General features: G+C 55.7%; 2 protein-coding genes across 9 annotated transcripts; one reads left to right on the top strand and one right to left on the bottom strand.

The window, feature by feature from the left end:
* RTKN (rhotekin) lies at positions 1 to 17,226 on the top strand. 7 transcript variants are annotated; one of them, XM_079791965.1, is made up of 13 exons: positions 2,604 to 2,735; positions 3,072 to 3,500; positions 10,500 to 10,699; positions 12,401 to 12,462; positions 12,557 to 12,610; positions 12,711 to 12,828; positions 13,044 to 13,253; positions 14,000 to 14,094; positions 14,198 to 14,304; positions 14,518 to 14,646; positions 15,533 to 15,701; positions 15,868 to 15,972; positions 16,534 to 17,226. In XM_079791965.1, the coding sequence occupies exons 2-13, from the start codon at positions 3,429 to 3,431 to the stop codon at positions 16,860 to 16,862; spliced, it is 1,650 nt and encodes a 549-aa protein (XP_079648091.1). In that variant the 5' UTR covers positions 2,604 to 2,735; positions 3,072 to 3,428; the 3' UTR covers positions 16,863 to 17,226. The 7 variants fall into 7 exon arrangements, with proteins under 7 accessions (XP_079648093.1, XP_079648089.1, XP_079648094.1 ...); XM_079791967.1 differs by lacking the exons at positions 2,604 to 2,735; positions 3,072 to 3,500 and adding an exon at positions 1 to 113; XM_079791963.1 differs by lacking the exons at positions 2,604 to 2,735; positions 3,072 to 3,500 and adding an exon at positions 268 to 723.
* Positions 17,227 to 17,349: 123 nt separating this feature from the next.
* On the bottom strand, positions 17,350 to 21,323 carry WDR54 (WD repeat domain 54). 2 transcript variants are annotated; one of them, XM_079791971.1, is made up of 10 exons: positions 21,258 to 21,323; positions 20,621 to 20,843; positions 20,390 to 20,452; positions 19,646 to 19,712; positions 19,500 to 19,553; positions 19,037 to 19,164; positions 18,105 to 18,205; positions 17,844 to 18,025; positions 17,611 to 17,685; positions 17,350 to 17,539 (listed from the first exon to the last, which is right to left on the bottom strand). In XM_079791971.1, the coding sequence occupies exons 1-10, from the start codon at positions 21,299 to 21,301 to the stop codon at positions 17,478 to 17,480; spliced, it is 999 nt and encodes a 332-aa protein (XP_079648097.1). In that variant the 5' UTR covers positions 21,302 to 21,323; the 3' UTR covers positions 17,350 to 17,477. The 2 variants fall into 2 exon arrangements, with proteins under 2 accessions (XP_079648097.1, XP_079648096.1); XM_079791970.1 differs by having other exon boundaries at positions 17,844 to 18,006.
* Between the last annotated feature and the right edge of the window lie 3 nt (positions 21,324 to 21,326).

Below are 21,326 nucleotides of genomic sequence, written 5' to 3'. Positions count from 1 at the left end.
GGCCGTTAGGGATGGGAGGATAGTTGGGAGGGAGCCTAACGAAGGAAGGCGACAAAGAAGGAATATTTGGCATCGGAGGAAGTTGAAAGGGTCTGTTGGGAAGCTGCTTACAGGTGAGATTAGGCTAGAGATGCAGTGTGCCCCGGGCGACCCACGTGGGCCGGGATTTTCCGTGCGCAAGCAGTCCGGCGTGCCAGGTGGGGGCGGCTGGCGGGGCGGGGCTTCCCTCGGCCCGGCCCGCCCCTCGCCCAGGTGTGGCGCCCGCGACCCCGGCCGGAAGGGACTGTGCGCCCCCGCAGTGCTCCGGGGTGCCGGGTACTCGGGCTGACGGGCTGTCGGGCCAGGCCTGCCCGGGAGGGGCTGAGCTAGGGTTGCGAGGGCGCCCCGGAACCGGCCCCACCGAACGGGCCCTCGGCGGGGGTGGAAGAGGAGGGGGCCGCGCCCTGCCCGGCCCAGGTATCGTCTCCGGGGGCGGAGTTTGGGAACCGGCCGCGGAGCTTCCCCGCGGGACCGGCGGGGCGGGCGGGCGTCGAGGGACAGAAGCCGAGGAGACCAGGCGGAGAGGGGGGCGCGGGGGGCGCACTGGACGGGCCAACGCGCCCAGCCGCCAGCATGTTCTCTCGAAACCACCGGAGCCGGGTCACGGTGGCCAGGGGCTCCGCCTTGGAGATGGAGTTCAAACGCGGCCGCTTCCGACTCAGCCTCTTCAGCGACCCGCCCGAGGTGAGACCCCGCGCCCCTCCTGCCTTCGCCTCCGGAGCTCCCGGGACCGGCCGTGCGGCCCCCGCCCGCGCGCACGCCGGAGGGGCGGGGACGCCGCCGGCCGCGTCCAAACCCGTGCTTGTTGACTTTTAAAAAATGTATTTTTATTAGTTTCAGAGAGGAAGGGGGAGAGAGAGATAGAAACATCAGTGATGGGAGAGAATCACCGATCTGCTGCCTCCTGCACGCTCGTGGGGAGCGAGCCTGCAACCCCAGCATGTGCCCCTGACCGGAATCGAACCGGGCCCCTTCCGTCGCAGGCCGGCGCTCTCTCCCCTGAGCCGAACCGGCAGGGTGGTGGACTTTAAAAGTCAGGCGCGGACGCCGCGTCCGCAGTTCACCGGACCCGTGCCACCCCAGACTCCCTGGCCCGGTGGGGCTGGTCTGCCTCTGTCCGAACGAGCTTCAGTTGATCTCAATGTAAGGGACCCCCAGGCTTGGTTCCCCATATGTGTCTGGCATCTCCCCGGCATCCCCGGGCAAAGGGTGGTGGGCAGCTAGGTCCCAACAGCTTGGACCTTTAGCCTGGGCGCCCGCCCTTCCCCCTGGGCGCCAGCCCCTCTCCACCCCCAGTCTCCACGGTCAGCCGGGGTGGCCGCTTCGCGGGAGCACTGCCCAGTCACTCCGCTGTGCCGCTGGGGGGCTGGGAGTGTGTGTGTGTGTGTGAGTGTGTGAGTGTGTGTGTGAGTGTGTGAGTGTGTGTGTGAGTGTGTGTGTGAGTGTGTGTGTGAGAGTGTGAGTGTGTGTGTGAGTGTGTGTGTGTATGTGTGTGAGTGTGTGTGTGAGTGTGTGTGTGTGTGTGAGAGTGTGTATGTGTGTGAGTGTGTGAGTGTGTGTGTGAGTGTGTGAGTGTGTGTGAGTGTGTGTGAGTGTGTGTGTGTGAGTGTGTATGTGTGTGTGAGAGTGTGTGTGAGTGAGTGTGTGTGAGTGTGTGTGTGAGTGTGTGTGAGTGTGTGAGAGTGTGAGTGTGTGAGTGTGAGTGTGTGAGTGTGTGTGTGAGAGTGTGAGTGTGTGTGAGTGTGTGAGTGTGTGAGTGTGTGTGTGAGTGTGTGTGTGTGTGTGAGTGTGTGTGAGTGTGTGTGTGTGTATGTGTGTGAGTGTGTGTGAGTGTGTGTGTGAGTGTGTGTGTATGTGTGTGTATGTGTGTGAGTGTGTGTGTGAGTGAGTGTGTGTGAGTGTGTGTGTGTGTGTGTGTGTGTGTGTGAGTGTGTGTGTTCCCTTTGTAGTGATCGGGGAGTATTTCCCACCCCCAGACTATCAGCCCCCTTTCCTGGGGCCGGAGAGGAGTTCAGTCTCTGGTCTGACAGTTTCCTCGGGGGGCCCAGCGCTCTCCACGGTGCCGAGGTCTGAACCCCACTTGTAACTCCCTAAGGAGGTTTGGGAGGGGCTGCCCAAGGTCGGCTCTCCTTCGCTGCTGGGCCTGGAAGAGTTAAGTGAGGGGGCCTTCCTCCCATCCCCCTCCCTCTGGCCGGGATTCCAGGCCCGGCTCCTGCCGCCCCCCGCCGCCCCCCTCCCGCAGTCAGCCCCGAACAAAGGCCCTTTCACACCGGTTCCGGTGTCCCGGGCCTTCTCTGACTCCGGAGCTGGTGAACGTGGAGGAGAGGGCCCTCTTGTCGGGTCCCCCAAAAGTAACCCCGTCCCGGGCCGGCGTGGGAGAGTGAGGGGCGAGGCCCGGAGGCCCGGGGGAGGGAGGGGCCTGCGAGCGGGGGCGGCCCCGGGAGAAGCCCGGCCTTCGGGGGCTAGCGCTGAGGAGCGGGGCGGAGCTGCGGGCCGCCGGCCGCCCCGGGGTGTGTGACTCCGTGGGTCTGGGGTGGAGGGGGGGGGGGGGGGGCAAAGCTGCAGCTGGCTGGGAATCGGGCTGGTTTCCTGTCTGGAAGGGAAGGGGCCCGCGGAGGGGAGCGGGGGCAGCAGCAGCTCACAGGCACACCCCTGCCATTCTCCCTCCCTCTTCTCCCTTCTGCTGGAAAAGCGAGGTAATTGTGAGCCTAGGGTGGGTCGGGCTGGACGGGGGCCCCCCAAGTTGGAAGAAGTGGCCCTGGGGGATGGGCCGCATTTACCCCTTTGTCCCACTGCCTGGGCTCACTCTCCCAAGTCCTCACCTCCATTCCTCCTCTTCAGAAAGTCCCAAGCCCCTGACAAACTTCAGGACTCTGTAGAACCCACGGGAGGCGCCCCCTCCCTGCCCCCTTCCAGCTGTGCCTGCCCCTCAGGCCCTCCTGGCACACACATTCTCTGTCCACCCGCCAGGGATGTGGGCGGGGGCTGGGGAGGGACCAGCGTCCGAATGAAAGGGCCTTTTTCTTCCACAGCTGGGAGAACAGCTGCCACCAAAGCAAGACTGGACACTCTGTGCCCAGAGTCCCCTCTGCAGCTGGCCTCCCCTCCTGGGACCCCCCTTTTCCTCACCTTACTTTCTTTTCCTTCCATGCCTGGCTCCCGCCAGGGCCCTGGAACAGCGGTAGGCAAGGGAAGTTTGTCACAGCAGCCGGAGGGCTCTGACAGGAGTGCAGAGGGACCGGGTACCCTCCACCCTCTGTCCAAGAGCTGCCCACCTTTTCCAAGACCCAGGGGAGCAGTGGGAGGAGGAATTGCGGGGCAACGTGGTGCCTGCCCGCCCCTTCCCTCTGGAGGGGTTGCCAAGGGAAGGGGCACTGGGGGGCTCAGAGATGCAGGACAGATTGCACATCCTGGAGGACCTGAATATGCTCTACATTCGGCAGATGGCGCTCAGCCTGGAGGTAATGACCCCCACCCCACCCCCAGCGCACCTCTTTGGCAAGCATCCCAGCCCCAGTGTCTGCCCTGCCCAACCCTCCTGGGGCTGAGTGGGGAGGGCAGGCCTGCTCAAAGTGGGAGAGGGACAGGTGGTTCTGTAGCCCCTGCCTTGGGTGCGGTGTGGATCAGGCTCAGTATTGCCAATCAGAGCGTTCTGTGGACAACAGGGTCTTGTCTTCACACCTGCTGTGGAAGCTCTGTGGGTGGGTGTCGATGTGTGTTTTGGGGCTTGGCCCTTTCAGGTATGGGACGAAAAGAGTTCAGTGTGATAGAGGTTTGCAGGAAGGATATGGCCTTCCTGGAGAAGGGGAAGGAGCCCTGGGGCAGGATGTAAAGATTTTGCTGACCCTGGAGATGGCAGGGAGCTATTGATTCATATAGTTTATCCTTAAACACATTTATTGAACACCTACTATATGTCAAGTTCCTTTCTAGATCACGGTATATACTTCAGTGAACCAGACAGGAAAGGTCCATTCTGCTGGGAAACAGACAGTGAACATGCAAACACGTAATCTCACAGTGAAATCATGGTGAAAATAGAGATATATAAACAACATGAGGTCTAGTGAGGGTAGCATTAGATGTAGAGGTCAGGCAAGGCCTCTGTGAGCTGAGACCAGGAGGATGTGAAGATATGTGAAGACTGAAGGAAGAGCTTTCTAGACAGAGGGCAAAGCAAGCGCAAAGGCCCTTAAATGGGGATGAGTTCCAGTTCGAGTGTGGCTGGAACACAGTGGTTGGGGTTGAGCTCGTGGGCAGGGGCCAGATTATGCAGGGCCTTGAAGGCCATGCCAAGGCCCTTCGATTTTACTCTCACTGTGATGTTGGCCCACGGAAGGGTTTTAAGCAGAGGGATGACTCATCTAATGTTTTAAAATGATGGCTGCTGAGAATAGGCTAGGCTGGGGTCGGGGTAGAAGAGAGGAAGGTTGGAAGTGGGGTAGCAGGAGACCACCAGAGAAAAGGTGGTTCCAGCCTCAGGGTGGTGAACCTGGTGGAGCGGACGGAAGTGCTCGTGGTGGAGACAAGAAGGGGGTGGACTTCGAATGATGGCGGTAGATCTGGCAGGGCTTGCTGATGGATTGGACGTGAGGGGTGAGACAAAGAGAGGACTCGAGGATGATTCCTAGGCTGTGGCTGAGCAACCGGGCAGTGTGGCAGTTGACTGAAATGGGAAGAGGGAGGAATCTGTGGGCATGACCACCTGGGCCAGGCAGGGGTATTCTGCTGAGGAAGGTCAGAGGCAGGCCTAAAGAGTCATGATCGGAAATGGCAATTTATTTCATGCCACCTCTCTTGGCCCCACCCCCACTCCCTGGCTCAGAGTAGACATTACCTGTCAATCATAGCACTCTGTTTTTTTCTTTTCTTTTTTTTTTAGTATATTGTTATCGATTTCAGAGAAAGGGAGAGGGAGAGAGACAGAAACATCAATGATGAGAAAGAATCATTGATTGGCTGCCTCCTGCACAACCTCTACTGGTGATTGAGCCCATAACCTGGGCATATGCCCTGATCGGAATCGAACCGTGACCTCCTGGTTCATAGGTCAATGCTCAACCATTGAGCCACACCAGCCAGGTAATCATGGCCTCAGAATCTTTCTCAGCACAACCTTGGCATAAATTGTGCAGGTTGTTTCCTTCATAAGGGCACCAGGCAGAGTCCAGAGTCCTGACCTGGTTTGGGACTGCATCAGGAGGGGACACCTTTACCTAATTTGTTCACCTGGAGAAGGTCACCTTTTTCTCAAATGCAGAAAGGTGCCCAATGCGCCCATTGAGATTCTGACACTACTTAGTGTCCTGTCTTGGCACAGGAAATAAACCTGTTTGCCATCCCTAGTCCTCTGCAATGCCCATGTTTCTAGTTACATGTGGCTATTTAAAATTATAATTTAATTAAAATGAAATAAATAAAAGGTTTAGTTTCTTAGTTGCTCTAGCCACATTTCAAGTGCTAGATGACTATTGAATATTACCGTCATTGCAGGAGATTTTATTGCTCAGAGCTGGTCCAGATGTTAAAATGTTTCAATTCTGACCTCCCCTACCCCCACCATGTAATTTTTCTTCCTGTGAGGCCTGCCCAAGTTCTGGAACAGAGGAGGAGGCTTAGATTTCACTTTTGCCCCCTCTCCTTCAGCCTGTGCTGCGTTCTTTCTCCATGAAACTCAGCAGTACCCCTACCAAGGGAGACCCATTGTGTTGTTTGTTTATTTTTTTTAAATGTAGTTTCTATAATGATTTTCTTCCTTTTTTAAAAAATATATTTTTATTGATTTCAGAGAGTGGGAGAGAGAGAGAAATATTAATGATGAGAGAAAATCACCGGCTGCCTCCTGGGCATGTTCCCTGACCAGGAATCGAACCATGACCGTGACCTCCTGGTTCATAGGTCCACTCTCAACCACTTAGCTGCACCAGCCAGGCCCATTGATGTTTGAGGGATTGGCAAGAGAGGTAGTCATGGCAGAATAAAGCCAAGACAGCTTTCTGGAAGAGGTAATGTAAGTAAAGGGGAGGTGGGAATGAGAGGAAGGTGGTCTTCATGTCTTCAAACATGTGCTGAGCCCACCCTGGTTGGTGTGGCTCAGTTGATTGAGTGTCCCCCAGAGCACCAGGAGGTTGCTGGTTCCATTCACAGAGGGCGCACATGCCCCCTGCAGCTGGATCCCTGTAGGGGATGTGCAGGAGGCAGCCTACTGAAGCACATCCATGTTTCTCTCTCTCCCTTCCTCTCTCCCTAAAAATAAATTTAAAAATATACTTAAAAAAATATATGTGTCGGGCCCAGGTAGAGGTTAAACTTTCCCACTTAATCCTCAAACGATGCGAAGAAGGAGGTGGAATAACCCCTGTTTACAAACTGGGGCCATAGAGGTTATGTTCTCATAGCTAGTCAAGTTCCTGAGTGATGAGCCCTGTGGAGGTTCTGAAGGGAACAGAAGGTGAAGCAGAGCAGGAAGTCAGGGACAGAAAGGGGGGTGGTGGGGGAGGGGACAGGAAAGGATGTCCCTGGAGGGCCTAATGTGTGTTGGGGCTTCTGCTCATTACTCATCCTCCTTCATCCCTTGGGGCCTGACCCAGGTCCAGTGGACATCCATCTCTGAGCTCTTTCTCTGGAGAGTCTGGTGAAAAGGCTGCCTCCCTGGGGAGAAGGGGGGGTGTGTGGGTGGGGAGGGGGCGACAAAAAGCCATCCCTGGGGAGGGTGGGGAGGTGGGCGCAAGCACAGGGCTCTAGAAACTGCGCCAGGATTCCTGAGATGCTCTGTCCGGAGGTGGGAGCCGGGATCTCTAGGCCGTGGGAAATTGGATTTGGGACTGGAGGGCGGTGGGCAGACCGCAGCAGGGGTGTCTGGGTCCCTAGGGTCATCTGGGCTGGGCCCAGGCACTTCTGCGGCCTGTTATTCCAAGGTGCACACTAGACTCTCCCTCCCGCCTCCCCAGGCAAGGGGTCACCTTGGAGGGCCACTGCGCCGCCAGGGGCCTCCCGCAGCTCCAGCGAGTGCTGTGGCCCCAGGCCCTTTCCAGGACAAGGGGGCGCTCTCGGAGTTGGAGGTAGAGGTTCCGTAGCACCCGACTGGCTCTCCATGGCCCCGCCACTGGGAGCCCGGGAGCCCAGAGTTCAGCCCGGGAGCCCCTCAGCCGCTCTCGCGGAGGTTGGGAGCTGATGTCACCGGTGCCCTGAGCGCCGCGGGCGGGCGGGGCCTCTGAGTGGGCACCCAGACGCCGGACGGTGCAGCGGCTCCAGACCAGCGCGCTGCCTGTGGCTGCGTGGCAGGCGCAATGGCCAGGGCTAGGGAAGGATCCGTGAGTGCTGGGGCTGGGATGCAGAGGCCAGCCCGGAGGGGCCTTGAGGATGCCTGTCTGTTTCCTCCCCCCCTCCTCCCCGTCCCACCCCCGCCCCTGCTCATACCCATTTGGGGTGTTTATGGAAGAAGCTGGATGCAGAATGGGATGGGGCTTGGCAAGCAGGGAAGCTTAGCAGAGGTGGACCATGGTGCAGACAGACCTAGCGGAGTTTGGGGGAGCTGTGTAGTCTCGGAGAGCTTCCTGGTGGAAGAGGCTTTGGGACCGGGTTGGCTTGTTTCTGATGGGAAACATGGATAGTGCTGAGGTAAGGGGTGATGAGAGTCTGGCCTTACACAGCCCAGGGTCTAGTGAAGGAAGAATTTGCAGGGAGGCCAGACAAGGCTTTTGGAAGCAGGAATTTAGGGTATTCAGGTCTTGGAGGCTTGAAGGCGGGAGCCACCAGGGACAAGCAAGAGCACAGGGTGTGAAAGAGAGCTGGTGGGAGGGAGAAGACAGGTTTGGGGTGGTCACGTTTCACCTGTCTTCCAACCCAATGCCGCCATCAGCTTGCCTCCTGAACGGACTGACCTATACTTGTACTGGGGTTAGTCTTCCACCTTCTCCGGAAACCTTCCTATCACAGCCAGAAGCAACCAGGGTCTATTTTCTGTGAGCATGTTTATGCATGACATAGCATTTATGGAGCAGCCATTAATGTCTGCATCTCTCACCTCCCCGCTGGATTTTAAATGGAGCCTTGGACTGCACAAGGACACGCCAGTGTTCGTTGGGTGAATACTGCTGCTGCAGAAGTAGCATCATTAAAATCTGCATCCCCCTCCCCCCTTCACTGTACCATGTGCTGGGCACTGTGCCAGTGCTTTACCTTCCTGTCTCACTGAATCCCCACAACCCCAGGATGTGGGAGCTGTTTCCACCCTCATTTTACAGATGGGGAAACCAAGCCTCAGGGAGGTTAATTAAATTGCCCAGTGCTTTTTCAATAAGTTTTTCCCCAGCTTCTTAAGCCTGGCAGGGCTGTGACTCAGACTCAGGGTTGTCTTGTGTCAAACTGATGCTCCCCTCCTCCTCTGCTTCGTGCCAAGACCTCCAGGGCTCCTTTCTGAGGGAAGAAGGTTTCCTGGGAATCCTGGAGCCTCGCCCCGCACCCCCACTCTGGCCCTATGCACAGCCTGCTCAGCCCCTCTCTCCTGACCTCCTGCTTCACCTGCCTTCCCAGCCCCATTCCTTGCCTCTGTCCTCACCTTCTAAGCTCAGAGTGCTACCAGATGGCAGAACCCCTAATTTGGGGTGTGTATGGGGTGAACTCTGTAGGTGGTGTGCTCCTTCTCCACCGATCCCTTGCCAAGTAGATGATCCCCTCCCCCATAACGTGAGTCTTTGGGGTAACCCAGGATGGCCTTTACTGTCCGTGTCCATTCCCTTTAGTTGGTGGTTTTCAGCCCTAGCTATACCTTAAAATCACTTGGGGGAATTGTCAAAAAAATGTGCATGCCCCACTCTTAAAGATTCTTATTCTGCAAGTCTGGTACTTGCTTTTTTTTTTAAGATTTAATTTTTTAAAAAGGCAACAATTTCCAATAGTATAGTAGTAAAGAAGGGTACATATGAATAAAGTATCATAAACCTGTTTTCCATTCCTCGCTCCCAGCCCTGCAACCACTACTGTTTTATGCATCTCTATGTCTATGCATGTATATTTAGTACACAAATGGTAGCATGCTATAATATTGTTCTACTTTTTCACTTCATATACAGGGTGTCCCAAAAAAATGTATACACATTTTAACAGCTGATAGCTCAATTTTGAAAATGAAGTGTATTTTAAGAAACACTGCCTTTATTATTATTCAAAGCGTGTGTACACACTTTTGGGGGACAATCCTATATTTTGAAGATTGTTTCATTTATCTGCACACTCTTAATGTCTGCAATATTCCAAGGTAGGGATGTGCTGTAACTTATTTATTTTTACCTATCCCATTTTTTAATTTGTCAATTACTGTTGACATTCAATATTATTTTATACTAGAGGCCCGGTGCATGAAATTCATGCACTCTGGGGAAGGGTGTCCCTCTGCCTGGCCTGTGCCCTCTCGCAGTCTAGGAGCCCTCGGGAGATGTCCGACTGACAGCTTAGGCCCGCTCCCCTTGGCAGTCAGACATTCTTAGTGCTGTTGTGGAGGCGGGAGAGGATCCCACCACCACTGCTGCACTCGCCAGCTGTAAGCCTGGGTTCTGGCTGAGTGGTGCTCCCCTTGTGAGATCCCACTGACCACCAGGGGGCAGCTCCTGCATTGAGCATTTGCCCTCTGGTGGTCAGTGAGCGTCATAGTGACTGGTTGTTCCACCGTTCGGTCAATTTGCATATTAGCCTTTTATTATATAGGATTAGTCTTATATATACAGCATAGTGATTAGACATTTATATAATTATGAAGTACTCCCCTCCCTCCACTCCACCTCCCACCTTCATAAGTCTAGTGTGCTATAACTTATTTAACCAATGCCCTGTTGAAGGACTTTTAATCTTTGTGTTTTATTTATTTATTTATTTTAAATATATTTTTATTGATTTTTTACAGAGAGGAAGGGAGAGGGATAGAGAGTTAGAAACATCTATGAGAGAGAAACATTGATCAGCTGCCTCCTGCACACCCCCCACTGGGGATGTGCCCTCAACCAAGGTACATGCCCTTGACCAGAATCGAACCTGGGACCCTTCAGTCCACAGGCCGACGCTCTGTCCACTGAGCCAAACCGGCTAGGGCTAATCTTCGTGTTTTAAAACAGTGCTGCAATGGATATGACTTTGCCCACATGTATAACGATAAACTCCTAGATATTGGATAGCTGGATCAAAGGATGTGAATTTGTAGTTTTCATAGATTTTTCCAACTGTGCTCAAAAGATGCTGAAGAAATGTATACTCCCCCCTTCAAAGGCATGCGGGCATCTGTATTTTCACAAAGCTGCTCTGATTATTCTTGGACAGCTGAGGTGGAGATTCAACCCTTGCCCGTGGGGAACCTGAAACGTAACTCTGTCAGTTTCTCCTGGGCCCAACCTCCACTTGGGGACTAGAGGGTGCTTCTGCCCGCTCCCTGACTGACCTGGTCTCATCCTTCTCCCCACTCGGGCTAGGACACAGAGTTGCAGAGAAAGCTGGACCACGAGATCCGGATGAGGGAAGGGGCCTGCAAGCTGCTGGCAGCCTGTTCCCAGCGTGAGCAGACTCTGGAGGCCACCAAGAGCCTGCTGGTGTGCAACAGCCGCATCCTCAGCTACATGGGCGAGCTGCAGCGGCGCAAGGAGGCGCAGGTGCTGGGGAAGACCAGCCGGCGGTGAGCAAGGGGGAGGCGCGGCCTCCTGAGGGGTAGTGGTACAGCGTGTGTGTGTATGGAGTGTGGACTCCCCTGAAGCTGACCTCTTCACGGCTGGCCTGGCAGACACCTTGATGTTTCACCACTGCCGTGTGCTGCCCAGAGGTGCGCTAGGGAGAAGCTGGGGCTAGACTCAGGAAAGCCAGGGTTTTTGGTGAGAGGGTAGTAATGCAAAAACACAAATTTGCTAAGCCCTGCCTGTGATCTGATGAGGTTGGCTGGCTGGCTGGCTGGCTTCTGGAAAGCCAATTTTCTCAGTCAGTTCACCAAATGGCCAATTTGCTGAATGGCCAATTTGCCACAACCTGATGACAGTTTATTGTACCTGGGGTTCACCATCAAAGGCAGAGGTTGGGAAAGGAAATAATAAGAAATCATTTAAGGGAAAGCCTGTCCCTTCACATAAATCAGATTGTGCTTTCCAGAAGGGCCCCGCTTCTTTCTGGATGTGAGACACAAGCTAGACTAACATTGGACTCTGCTGATCTGAGAAATCTGTAGTGAAATGGTTGAGGTGATGCTCTAGTAAAACTAAAATGTTTGAGAAAATATTTGGCAAGTTGATCATTCCAAGAATTGGCCATTTTTTGTAAGTTGGTCATTTGTAAAATTGGTTTCTGGCAAAGTAATTTGCTGGACCCCACAAGGGTGAGTGGGAGAAGGCCCCAGCTCCGCTATGCAGGCTGACACAAGGAGAGGTTGCCGGGAGCTCACCCAGGAAGCCGCAGGGAGGGCAGAAAACCCGCTCTCCGCCTGTCCCGTAAAGCTAAAGGAAGGGCAAGCAGGCAGGGGGCCCGCTTCTACTGTGAGTTTGCTGTCTCCTGAGAGGCAGCCGTCACGAGTCTCTGCCCTGCTCACAGGGCCTAGTGTGGCTGAGGTACACCCCGAGTCCCTGACAGCTAACTACATCAACGTTAGTGCCACGTAATTGAGCTTAAGGCCCGACTAAGTCACTGATTAGTTACGTCACTGGCATTATGAATGAGTGTGGGTAATACTAATTGCCTTCGTCACCTTAGGGGGGCCTCCTCAGTGAGTCCTGATGATGGGCGGGGAGGTGAGAAAGGCCGGGTGTCTAGGACCCTACAGTGGGGCACTGGGAAGGCACAGCCAGGAGGGTAAAGGAGAACGCCAAACCGAGGGGAAGGAGAGAGGTTTGTGGTAAACAGAACACAAATGTTCCCTACTTGGGTTTTTTCCTTACATAAAAAACTGGTCAGCTTGATTTTCCAACGGACCCAGTGCCCTCCTGTATCTAAGAAAGATGAGATGAGATGGTGGAGATGACTAGCCTCCCTCATTGTTAAAAGGAAAGCCTGGGGTTTAGTGGAGAAGAGCCCTTAAAAGGGAGCCTCTCTGTGGACCCCTGTCCCCTCAAGCCCCACTGGTCCCTGGCAGGGTCTGGGGAGGTAGTCAGGGCGGTGCTTGGAGCGGGGAGCCCAGAGCTTGTACTGTGTGTGCGCTAGTGTGCCTCTGGTGTCCCCAGCACACCCTGCCCCCCCACCCCCCCGGGCTCAGTCGACAACTCAGTCCCTCAGCCCTGCAATGTCAGCCTGGCTGGGGCTGCCCGGGCTGGTGGTGGGTGTTCCTAGAGCCCTTGGGAACCGGAGCCAGGGGAGTAGCGTGAGAAGGCTGGACTGGGACATTGTGATTTGCCCACAGGCCTTCTGACGGCGGGCTGCTGGCTGAGCGCTCCCCCTGCCGAGGCCGCGTCTGCATCTCCGGTAAGAAGCACAGCTACCCCAGCCCTGGCGCTCCCTGCCCGGCCACGAGGTCTCCTGCCCCTTCAACATCTGTTCTTACCCCTCTGCCCCTTAGACCTCCGGATTCCACTCATGTGGAAGGACACAGAATATTTCAAGAACAAAGGCGGTGAGTGTCACACACACTGGGACACATTTAGGGGAGTGGCCCTGAGGTTGGAAGCTCCTGTGCGGCACTTTTTTCCAAACGAGTTGTCCTCTGTCCCCAGATCTGCACCGCTGGGCTGTGTTCCTGCTGTTGCAGCTCGGGGAGGACATTCAGGACACAGAGATGATCCTGGTGGACAGGACCCTCACGGACATCTCCTTTCAGAACCATCTGCTCTTGTGAGTACCTCATCTGTGTGGCTCTCCTCTCTCCCCTCTGCCCAGTGCTCTGGTGAGGTAGCTACAGAGCGGGGAGGAGAGGGAGGAAGGGAGATGGGCCTTCCCAGTGGAGCTGTCCTGAACTCATACCACATCCATCCTTCCCCCACCCCTCCCTCGTGCCTCCCTGGACTTCCCCAGGACCATCCTCCTCTCTTCTCCCCACATTCCTATAGCACCGAGGCAGGGCCAGACTTCAAGCTGCGGCTGGAGCTGTATGGGGCCTGCATGGAAGAGGAGGGGGCCCTGGCTGGGGCCCCCAAGAGGCTTGCCACCAAACTCAGCAGCTCCCTGGGTCGCTCCTCTGGGAGGCGTGTCAGGGCATCGCTGGAGAGTGCTGGGGGTTCGGGGAGCAGTCCGGTCCTGCTCCCCACCCCGGCTGTGGGGTAAGGCCATCCATTCCCCCGCTGCCCTCACATGCCTGTCCTGGCCACAGGTGACCTCTGAGCAGTGGGGAGCTTGCAGAACCTACTCTGCACTGCAGCCAGGATATACAGACAGACACAGATGAGCAGTGGCCACATGGGAGGCACTCAGAGCTAGACCCAAGCCAACTGATAACCAATAGGAGGGCAGGGAGAGGTAGGCTCTAGGTCCTCACTTTTTTTTCTGCAGCAGAGGCATTTATATGGGTAGAACAGAGTGCCCTGGTTGGAGGAGGGTAGCCTGGCTCTGTGGCGGTGCCTCCAGGAGTCTGGAAGCACCGTGTGGAATCCTGGGCCCCTGAGGAGCAATGTGGGAACATCTAGAGTAATACACAGAATGCTGATTTTGGAGACATACCCGGGTTCAAACTCCAGCTCCACCACCTACCTATGGGCTATAGATTATGGGCACATTTTTTAACCTCTATGCCTCAAGCTGCCTAATCTATTAACTAAAGAATGCCACCCGCCTCCCGGGGCTGTGGTGGGAATACAGTAGGATAACATATATAAAAAGCACAGGACCTGGCGCTTAGCAGGACCGCAGTGAATGCTTGTTCCCCACTCCCGTGGGGAAGGCAAGCTAGTTTTCTGTGTGGCTCTCTGAACTACGGGGCAGACCTGCTCAGCACTATAGCTCCTGCCATCTAACGGGCCCTCGCGTGCTCCTCACCTGGCTGAGGCCCACTTCTCTGCCTGTCCTGCAGGGGTCCTCGTTACCACCTCCTGGCTCACACCACGCTCACCCTGGCAGCAGTGCAAGATGGGTTCCGCACACATGACCTCACTCTCGCCAGCCATGGTGAGTTTGTGTGTGGGGCGAGCACGCTGGATGGTGAGAAGAGGGGCCTTTGGATGGTCCCCTTCTCATTCCCCACCCGCTCTCTGCACTTCCTCTCTCCCAGAGGAGCACCCTGCCTGGCTGCCCCTTTATGGCAGTGTGTGTTGCCGCCTGGTGGCTCAGCCTCTCTGCATGACGCAGCCTACTGCAAGTGGCTCCCTCAGGGTGCAGGTGAGGGCCCCTGAGGAGTGGAAGGGAGCAAGGAGAAGGCAGCGGAGAGCTGGGTCACCTGGGAATTAGCACTACTGAAAAACCAAGGTCTGGGTGGAAGGAGGGGCATGGCAAGACAGGAGGGGGCAGAAAGGGGCAGATTCTTGATGGAGGGCTGGGAAGAAGGGCGTTGGGAGGTGTGATTCCCCCAGGAAACCTTGAGTATCTATGCAGCAAGCTGGGGAGCGGCAGGACTGGGCACGAGTGCACGGAATCCTGAAAGGCACGAACCTCTTCTGTTACCGGCAACCTGAGGATGCAGATACTGGGAAAGAGCCGCTGTTTACTATTGCGATCAACAAGGTGATGGGTCCCCTGATGGTCAAGCCACCAGGTGCTAGGGCCTGGAGCCTCCCCTTCAGGTCCCACCAGGGTGGGTGCAGACCTTAGAAAGATCAAAGTCTTCTGGGCCTCACAGCACCACCCAGCTCCAGGGCCAGGAATGATGAGGGGACCATTCTCCCCGACCAGCAGCACTGGAAAAGGCTTGTCCCTTCTAGTTACCAGCCTCAGCCAATCCTCAGAGAGGGTTCTATAACCAGTTCAGGATTTTTCATCCACCTTCCATCTTCCCCCTCAGATTCTAATTTGCAGCTACTCCATCCTTTCCTGGTTTCCTCTCCCAGGCCAGGCCCAGTGCCCCCTCTGTTCAGCCCTTTTGTTAGCTTTCCTGCTGACGTTTATGGAGGAAGCAGTGAGGGACATTAGGCCTCAGCATTCCTGCCAGCCTCTGGGCCTTCCCCTGCCCGCCCTTTTCCCGTCTCTATGTGCCTCTGTCCCTGACTGAAGACCATCTGTCTCATCCCCAATCCTTTCCTGCCATTCCTTCCCACTCAGCTCAGTAGGAGGCAAATGAGAGGGCTTGGTGAGCTCCCCACACGCTCCTCTTTCTTTTTCTTTTTTAACATATATTTATTGATTTCAGAGAGGAAGGGAGAAACATCAGTGAGGAGAGAATCATTGATCAGCTGCCTCCTGCACACCCCCTACTGGGGATCAAGCCCGTATGTACCCTTGACCGGAATTGAACCCGGGACCCTTCAGTCTGCAGGCCTAGGCTCTATCCACTGAGCCAAACCGGTTAGGGCAAGCTCCTCTCTCTAAGGCAGGATGATCAAGCCCGCCTGAAGTCACTGCTGACCTCTGTAGCCAACGTGGAGGTGGAAGCGGACGCCTTTTTCTCCTGCAGGATACTCGAGTCCAGGCAGGGGAACTGGACCAGACCACAGGCCGGCCCTTCACTCTGAGCATCAGTAACCAATATGGGGAGGACAAGGTGACACACATCCTTCAGGCAGAGAGTCGGGGAGCCCTGCAGAGCTGGATGGAGGCTCTGTGGCAGCTTTTCTTCGACATGAGTAAGAGTAGGGGGCTGGATTGACTTTGGGGAGGAACTGGGGTTTGTTATTTCTTACCGTAGGCCTCTGTTTCAAGAGTATGTGGAAGGAAATGCAGCAGGGGAGAGGGTAGCCTGGCCCTCTCAGTCCTCTCCCTCTCCACCCCCAATCAGTGTTCTCCCTTCAGGCCAGTGGAAGCAGTGCTGTGATGAAATCATGAAAATTGAAACCCCGGCTCCCCGGAAACCACCCCAAGCACTGGCCAAGCAGAGGTCCTTGTACCATGAGATGGGTGAGTGAGAGTACGCTCCGGGAACTGATGGGAAGTGTGCTGGAGGCTTCAGGGGAACCCAGATCATGGACACAGACAGAAGGTACTTTGGGCCGAGGCAGAGCTCTGGGACTCAAGTCCCAGTGAGTCCTGCTGTGTCCCTTTCTTTCCTCTGACCTTCTTAGAACCACTCCCACCAAAGTTCAAAACCAAACCCCAAAGAACCAGATTCATTTCATGGATTTCCTTCCTAATTTCTTCTTCTTTTGTTTCCCTTTCTGCATGCGGATTCCTATCTCTTCCTCTGGCCTTTACTCGCCTGGCACTGCTTTCATTTTCCTTCTCTCTCTTGATATCTTCACCCACGTCCCCCCTCCCAATCTGTGTCCACCCTGCATGCTGTATCCCATAGTCTTATCAGAGCCTGGGGGCCCAGGTGAGGGGCTGCTCCTGCAGGATAATGCAATCTCGGCTGAGATCCGGGCTTTGCTTTCCTCCTATTACAGTGACAGGTGATGGTCAGGGCTGGGTAGACCTAAGCTCTGACTAGCCCCCTCCCCTAACCCCTTCCTGGTGCCACAGCTATTGAGCCTCTGGATGACATCGCAGCAGTGACAGACATCCTGGCCCAGCGGGAGGGCGTGAGGCTGGAGACGGCCCCACCCTGGCTAGCCATGTTCACAGACCAGCCTGCCCTGCCTCGCCCCTGCTCGCCTGCCTCAGTGGCCCCAGCTCGGACCCACCCGCTGCCCTGGGGGCGCCCCAGAACATTCTCCCTGGACGCTGTGCCCCCAGACCACTCCTCTGAGGCTCCCCGCTTGGTTGCCCCTCTCCCCCCGCACCGATCCCCACGTTCTAGAGGCCTCTGCCGCAAAGGCTCGCCCCGCACTTGGCTCCAGTCTCCGGTGTGAGAACGGTGCTGGCAACAGGATCTGGCCAGGGGAGGAGAGGACCTGTGCGCACTGGGCTCTGGGACGGTGCTGCCTGCAGCAGGTTGGCCAGCTTGGCCTCCTTCCTCAGCTGGACTGGGGGTAGGTTGGGGATGGGGAGCCGAAGCCCCTCTTCAGCTATGGTTGTCATGGTGCTGAGGGACTCATTCCCGGGGCTGGCTGGGACCCCCTAAACCCTTCCTGGGAGAAAACTGGAACCAACCCTGCCCTACCTCCTGCACTAACCAGCTTTGAGGATGGCACTGGAGAGCGCTGGGAGGGAACACACCTTCCTTGTGACTCCTTCATCAACCATTAAAATTATTTAACGGCAGACTTCAGCCTTCACCTGGTTCGTGACATCAGGCTGTCTCTCTGCTTGGCCTGGACCTGCCCCGTCCCCTCTTCCTTGGAGCTTAGTTCGCGGCTGTGAAAGATGACTTTATACTGAGTAATTAGACGCGGGCCAGGTGGAGGAGGCACTTTATAGACACCACAGGAAGAAAGGAGGGCTTCTCCGTTCTCTCTCACTCACTGCTGAATCTCAGGATTTCAGTGAGGTCGTAGCCAGTCACAGCAAAGGAGCTGCCAAGGGGGTCACAGAACTGGGCACCACACAGCTGAGTGTCGGGCACACACTCCCCATGACAGTGTTCCACCTGGGGGAGGAGAGGGCTGCTCAGGGCCTGCTGCCCCATGCTTGCCCCCGCCCCCCTCTCTCCACACCCACCTCGGTGCAGCCACTCTCTGTGCTTTTGCTCAGCTTCCAGATGTGTACAAAGGTGTCCTCGGCTGCAGAAAGGAGCTATTAAAAAAAGGTAGGGAGGATGAGTGGGAGTCAGAAGGTGCTGACGAACTGGTCCAGGTTGGAGTGCTTCACCAAGTGGCAAAGACAGGCCTGTGGGGTTCCTCTCAACATCCCCGAACCGGGAACCAGGGTGTGTAGGGGTGGAGGAGACTGACCTTGCCCACATCCGGGGCCAGGTCCAGGGCACAGATGGCCCGGGCGTGGGCGTTGATCTGGACGTGTAGCGCTCCTGTACTGGTCTCGTACAGACGCACTTGCCCGTTCCCATAGCCCGCTGCTACGATCCCCTTCCACAGCTGCACGGAAGTACATGGGACCCTGCAAGGGCAACGCCCCACTTTGATTTCCTCACACCCAAGCCCACTCCCCACCCTGAAGCTGCTTCAGGAAGTCCTCAGCCCCTTTGCCTCACCTACCCAAATCCGGGAATGCGGGTCAGTAACTTGAATTCAGGACCTGACCGCCAGACACAAAGCAAGCCGGAGTCATCTGCTGTCACGACGTCAGCCATGCAGTCCTGAGGGGAAAGGCAGGGTCAGCCCTTCCCTCTCTCCCCTGCTGGGTCCTGTGTGCAGGGAAGGGAGGCAGCAGATGCATCTTGGCCTCTCGGGAAAAGGAAGATACGGAGCTCTCACACACTGGAAGCAGGGTCCCCTCAGGAAGCACAAAATGCTTTCCTTTCATTCCTCACAGCCCGCCCGCCCCCGCCCCCCCCCCCCCACGTGTTAGGAGGGAGTATATAACTACTTGGTGGATAGATGATGCAACTGAGGCCATAGTGTTATGACCTTCTGGTGTTCTTATAGTAAGCCAGTCAGTCATAACTAGGCTCGGCCTCGACTCCCACCCCTAGGCAGCCAACACAGCCCATGGGCCCCACTCTGGGCCAGATTCAGTAGAGTATGAATTAGAAATACAAACCCCATTCTCAAAAGGTTTGCAATCCAAGAAGACAGTACCAATTCAGGGGTCGGCTAAGGGGAATCAGTGAGAGCTGGAATAGGGGGAAAACTTCCTGGAGAGGGTGGTGCTGGAAGTGTAGGACTTGCCCAAGTCCAGAGAAGGAAGCTGCACATGTCAGAGCTGGAAAGCATCTTGGAAGCCATCTGTCCCAACTCCTCAATGCACATGAGTACTGAGCAGTGTTCGTGAACTACTTAAATGCCACGTAAAACATCTCTGGCTTCGTCACTGGGTCTGAGGTTGCCGAAGCCTAGGAAAGTGCAGCTGTTTGCCCGAAGTCACCCAGCTGCTTAGTGGCAGAGCCAAGACTTGCATTCAGGTCTCCGGCCTCCCAAGGTGGGGAAGGACCCCAGGCTCACTGGAATTAGAAGGGGTTTTCACTCACCGGTTCCTGGGCAGGCTCGCTGGCAATGTCTGTGACTGACGTCGGATGCCCCGCCAGCTCTTCACTCAGTACAATGTTGGGACCTTTGACTGGTATGTCAAATACCAGTACCCGGCCTGACCACATTCCTACAAAAGCAGTGTGTCCTAGACCTTCTGCGTCTCCAGCCACCACACTCAGAACTCCCTCCATCCCAGAAACCTTAGTAACAAACCCATCTCTCACTGCCCCAACAGTCCTGCCCCTCCATGACTACCCTTATTCTCCCTCACCCTGCCCCTCAGAACCCGTCCATGGCTCTTTGGAGTCTCTGCCCCCCTTCACTTCCACCCTTCCCTTGAACCCTCCACAATTTCCTCAGACCTTTAGCATCTTCCAGACCAAAGCCCACACCTTTATACCCCAGCACCCCCCTCTCCCCTGCCACATACACACACCAATGCCCTGCCCTTGGGCCTCTCACCTACACAGATGAAATGGCCGCAGGAAGCAATTCCTCGGGCAAACACAGCCTGTACTGAGTATAAAAGGGGGAAATTATTAGAGATAGTGCTTTTTCCAGCCCCAGCAAACACTCCCTACCCACACCCAACTCAGTCCTGCAGGTACCTGGAGAGGCATCTCGGGAGTCTAGCGCGTGCCAATAGACCATGACGGAGCCGTCAGACTCATACATCTGGAAGGGCCAGGGCAGTGATGTCATATACTCATGTTAGCCTTAGCCCACTGAATCCTCAAAGCAACTCTGGCAGGTAGGCATTACTTTTATTCCTACTTTACAGAGGCGGACAGAGAATCTGATCAGTTCAATTGCCCAAGGTCACACAGCTAGCAAAGGGGCAGATATTGGAGAGGATGCTTGGGAATTTTTTTTTTATTTTTCATTCTTTTCAGAGAGAAGGGAGAGAGAGAGATAGAAACATCAATGATGAGAGAGAATCATTGATTGCCTCCTGAACACCCTCTACCGGGGATCGAGCCACAACCCCAGCATGTGCCCTTGACCTGAATCGAACCTGGGACCCTTCAGTCCGCAGGCCAACGCTCTATCCACTGAGCCAAACCAGCTAGGGTGGTACTTGGGAATTTAAAAAGATGGAAGGAAGGAGAACATTTGAGATCTTGCTCCCTGGCTTATGCTGTAAGTTTGGCTCAAACTCTTATAAAAGTTTCAAAAAATAAAAAAAATATTTAAAAAGATGGAAGGAATGAAGATGAGAAACAAGGAAGAGTGGGCTAAGTAAGCATGTGTAAAACTTGGGAGGGTTTAGAGGCCAGTGTGGAGGAGCTTGGGTCCTTGGAGAGGAGTTGAGAAGACTCTAGTCTGAGAGGGCAGGAAGGTCCTCCTCTTACCTGTATTCCTCGATGTGAGGTGAGCACCAGCAATACTCGAAAGGGGAGGGCACACCAGTGGACCTGGAGGGAGGGGGATTAGAGTAGGGACAAGTGGTCAGCAGGGGGCATGAGGACTCAGAAGAGCAGAAATTCAGAGGGATAGGGAAGGCCTGTTCCTTGAGGCTTGGAGAGGAAAGGGCGGGGTTAGGACTGGGTTCAGCAACACCGCTTCCAACCTCAATTCCTCACCTGGGTGATGAGTGGGGAGCTCACTCCAGCTCCCTCCTTAGCGTGGAGCTGGCGCTGGGCCAAGGCCACGCCCTCAGGAGCAACGCTGAGAAGCTGGGCGCTGGGTCCATGGACTACCCCAAAATGTGTGAGGTTGCAGACCGGCAGGTGCAGCACACTGAGGTTGTTGCACAGGGCGGCAGCCGAGCCTTGAAGCGGGATGGAACGCTCCCGGCGGAACATCCTAGGGGAGAGACGCTCGAATCACCAAAAGCTCAGGGGTAAACAGAAGACAGCAACGATTCCTACGGAGGGTGGCGGGTGCTGTCATAAGACACTGGGGGAGACCCCTGAGACTGGGTCATGATGTAATGGGGGGCCCCAGGGACGGTGATGGGGGGGGGGATCTGGCATGGAGGTGGTCTCCTGGAGCGAGAGAGTGGAGTCCCGGGGCTGAGTCACGGACGATGGGGGAACCCTAGAGGAGGAATGGTGATGGCACAGGACCCGGTGGCCCCAAGTGATGTAATGGTGGCCCCAATAACGAGCCAAGGCGGGTTACGGCAGGGTAGTCTCTAGGCCCTTCCAGCCTCGGTTCGGCTCCCCGAAGCCCCATGCCCGGGTTAGAGGTCACCCCAGTAGCCCCCGGTCGGCTTGCCTGACTCCAGGATCGCTAGGTCCCTCCGAATCCGCCGCCACCATAGAGACGACGCACTTACGCAGGCCG

This window comes from Cnephaeus nilssonii (assembly GCF_951640355.1).
Source record: "Cnephaeus nilssonii genome assembly, chromosome: 15".
NCBI lineage: Eukaryota > Metazoa > Chordata > Mammalia > Chiroptera > Vespertilionidae > Cnephaeus > Cnephaeus nilssonii.
This window is presented reverse-complemented; position numbering and strand designations above follow the sequence as displayed.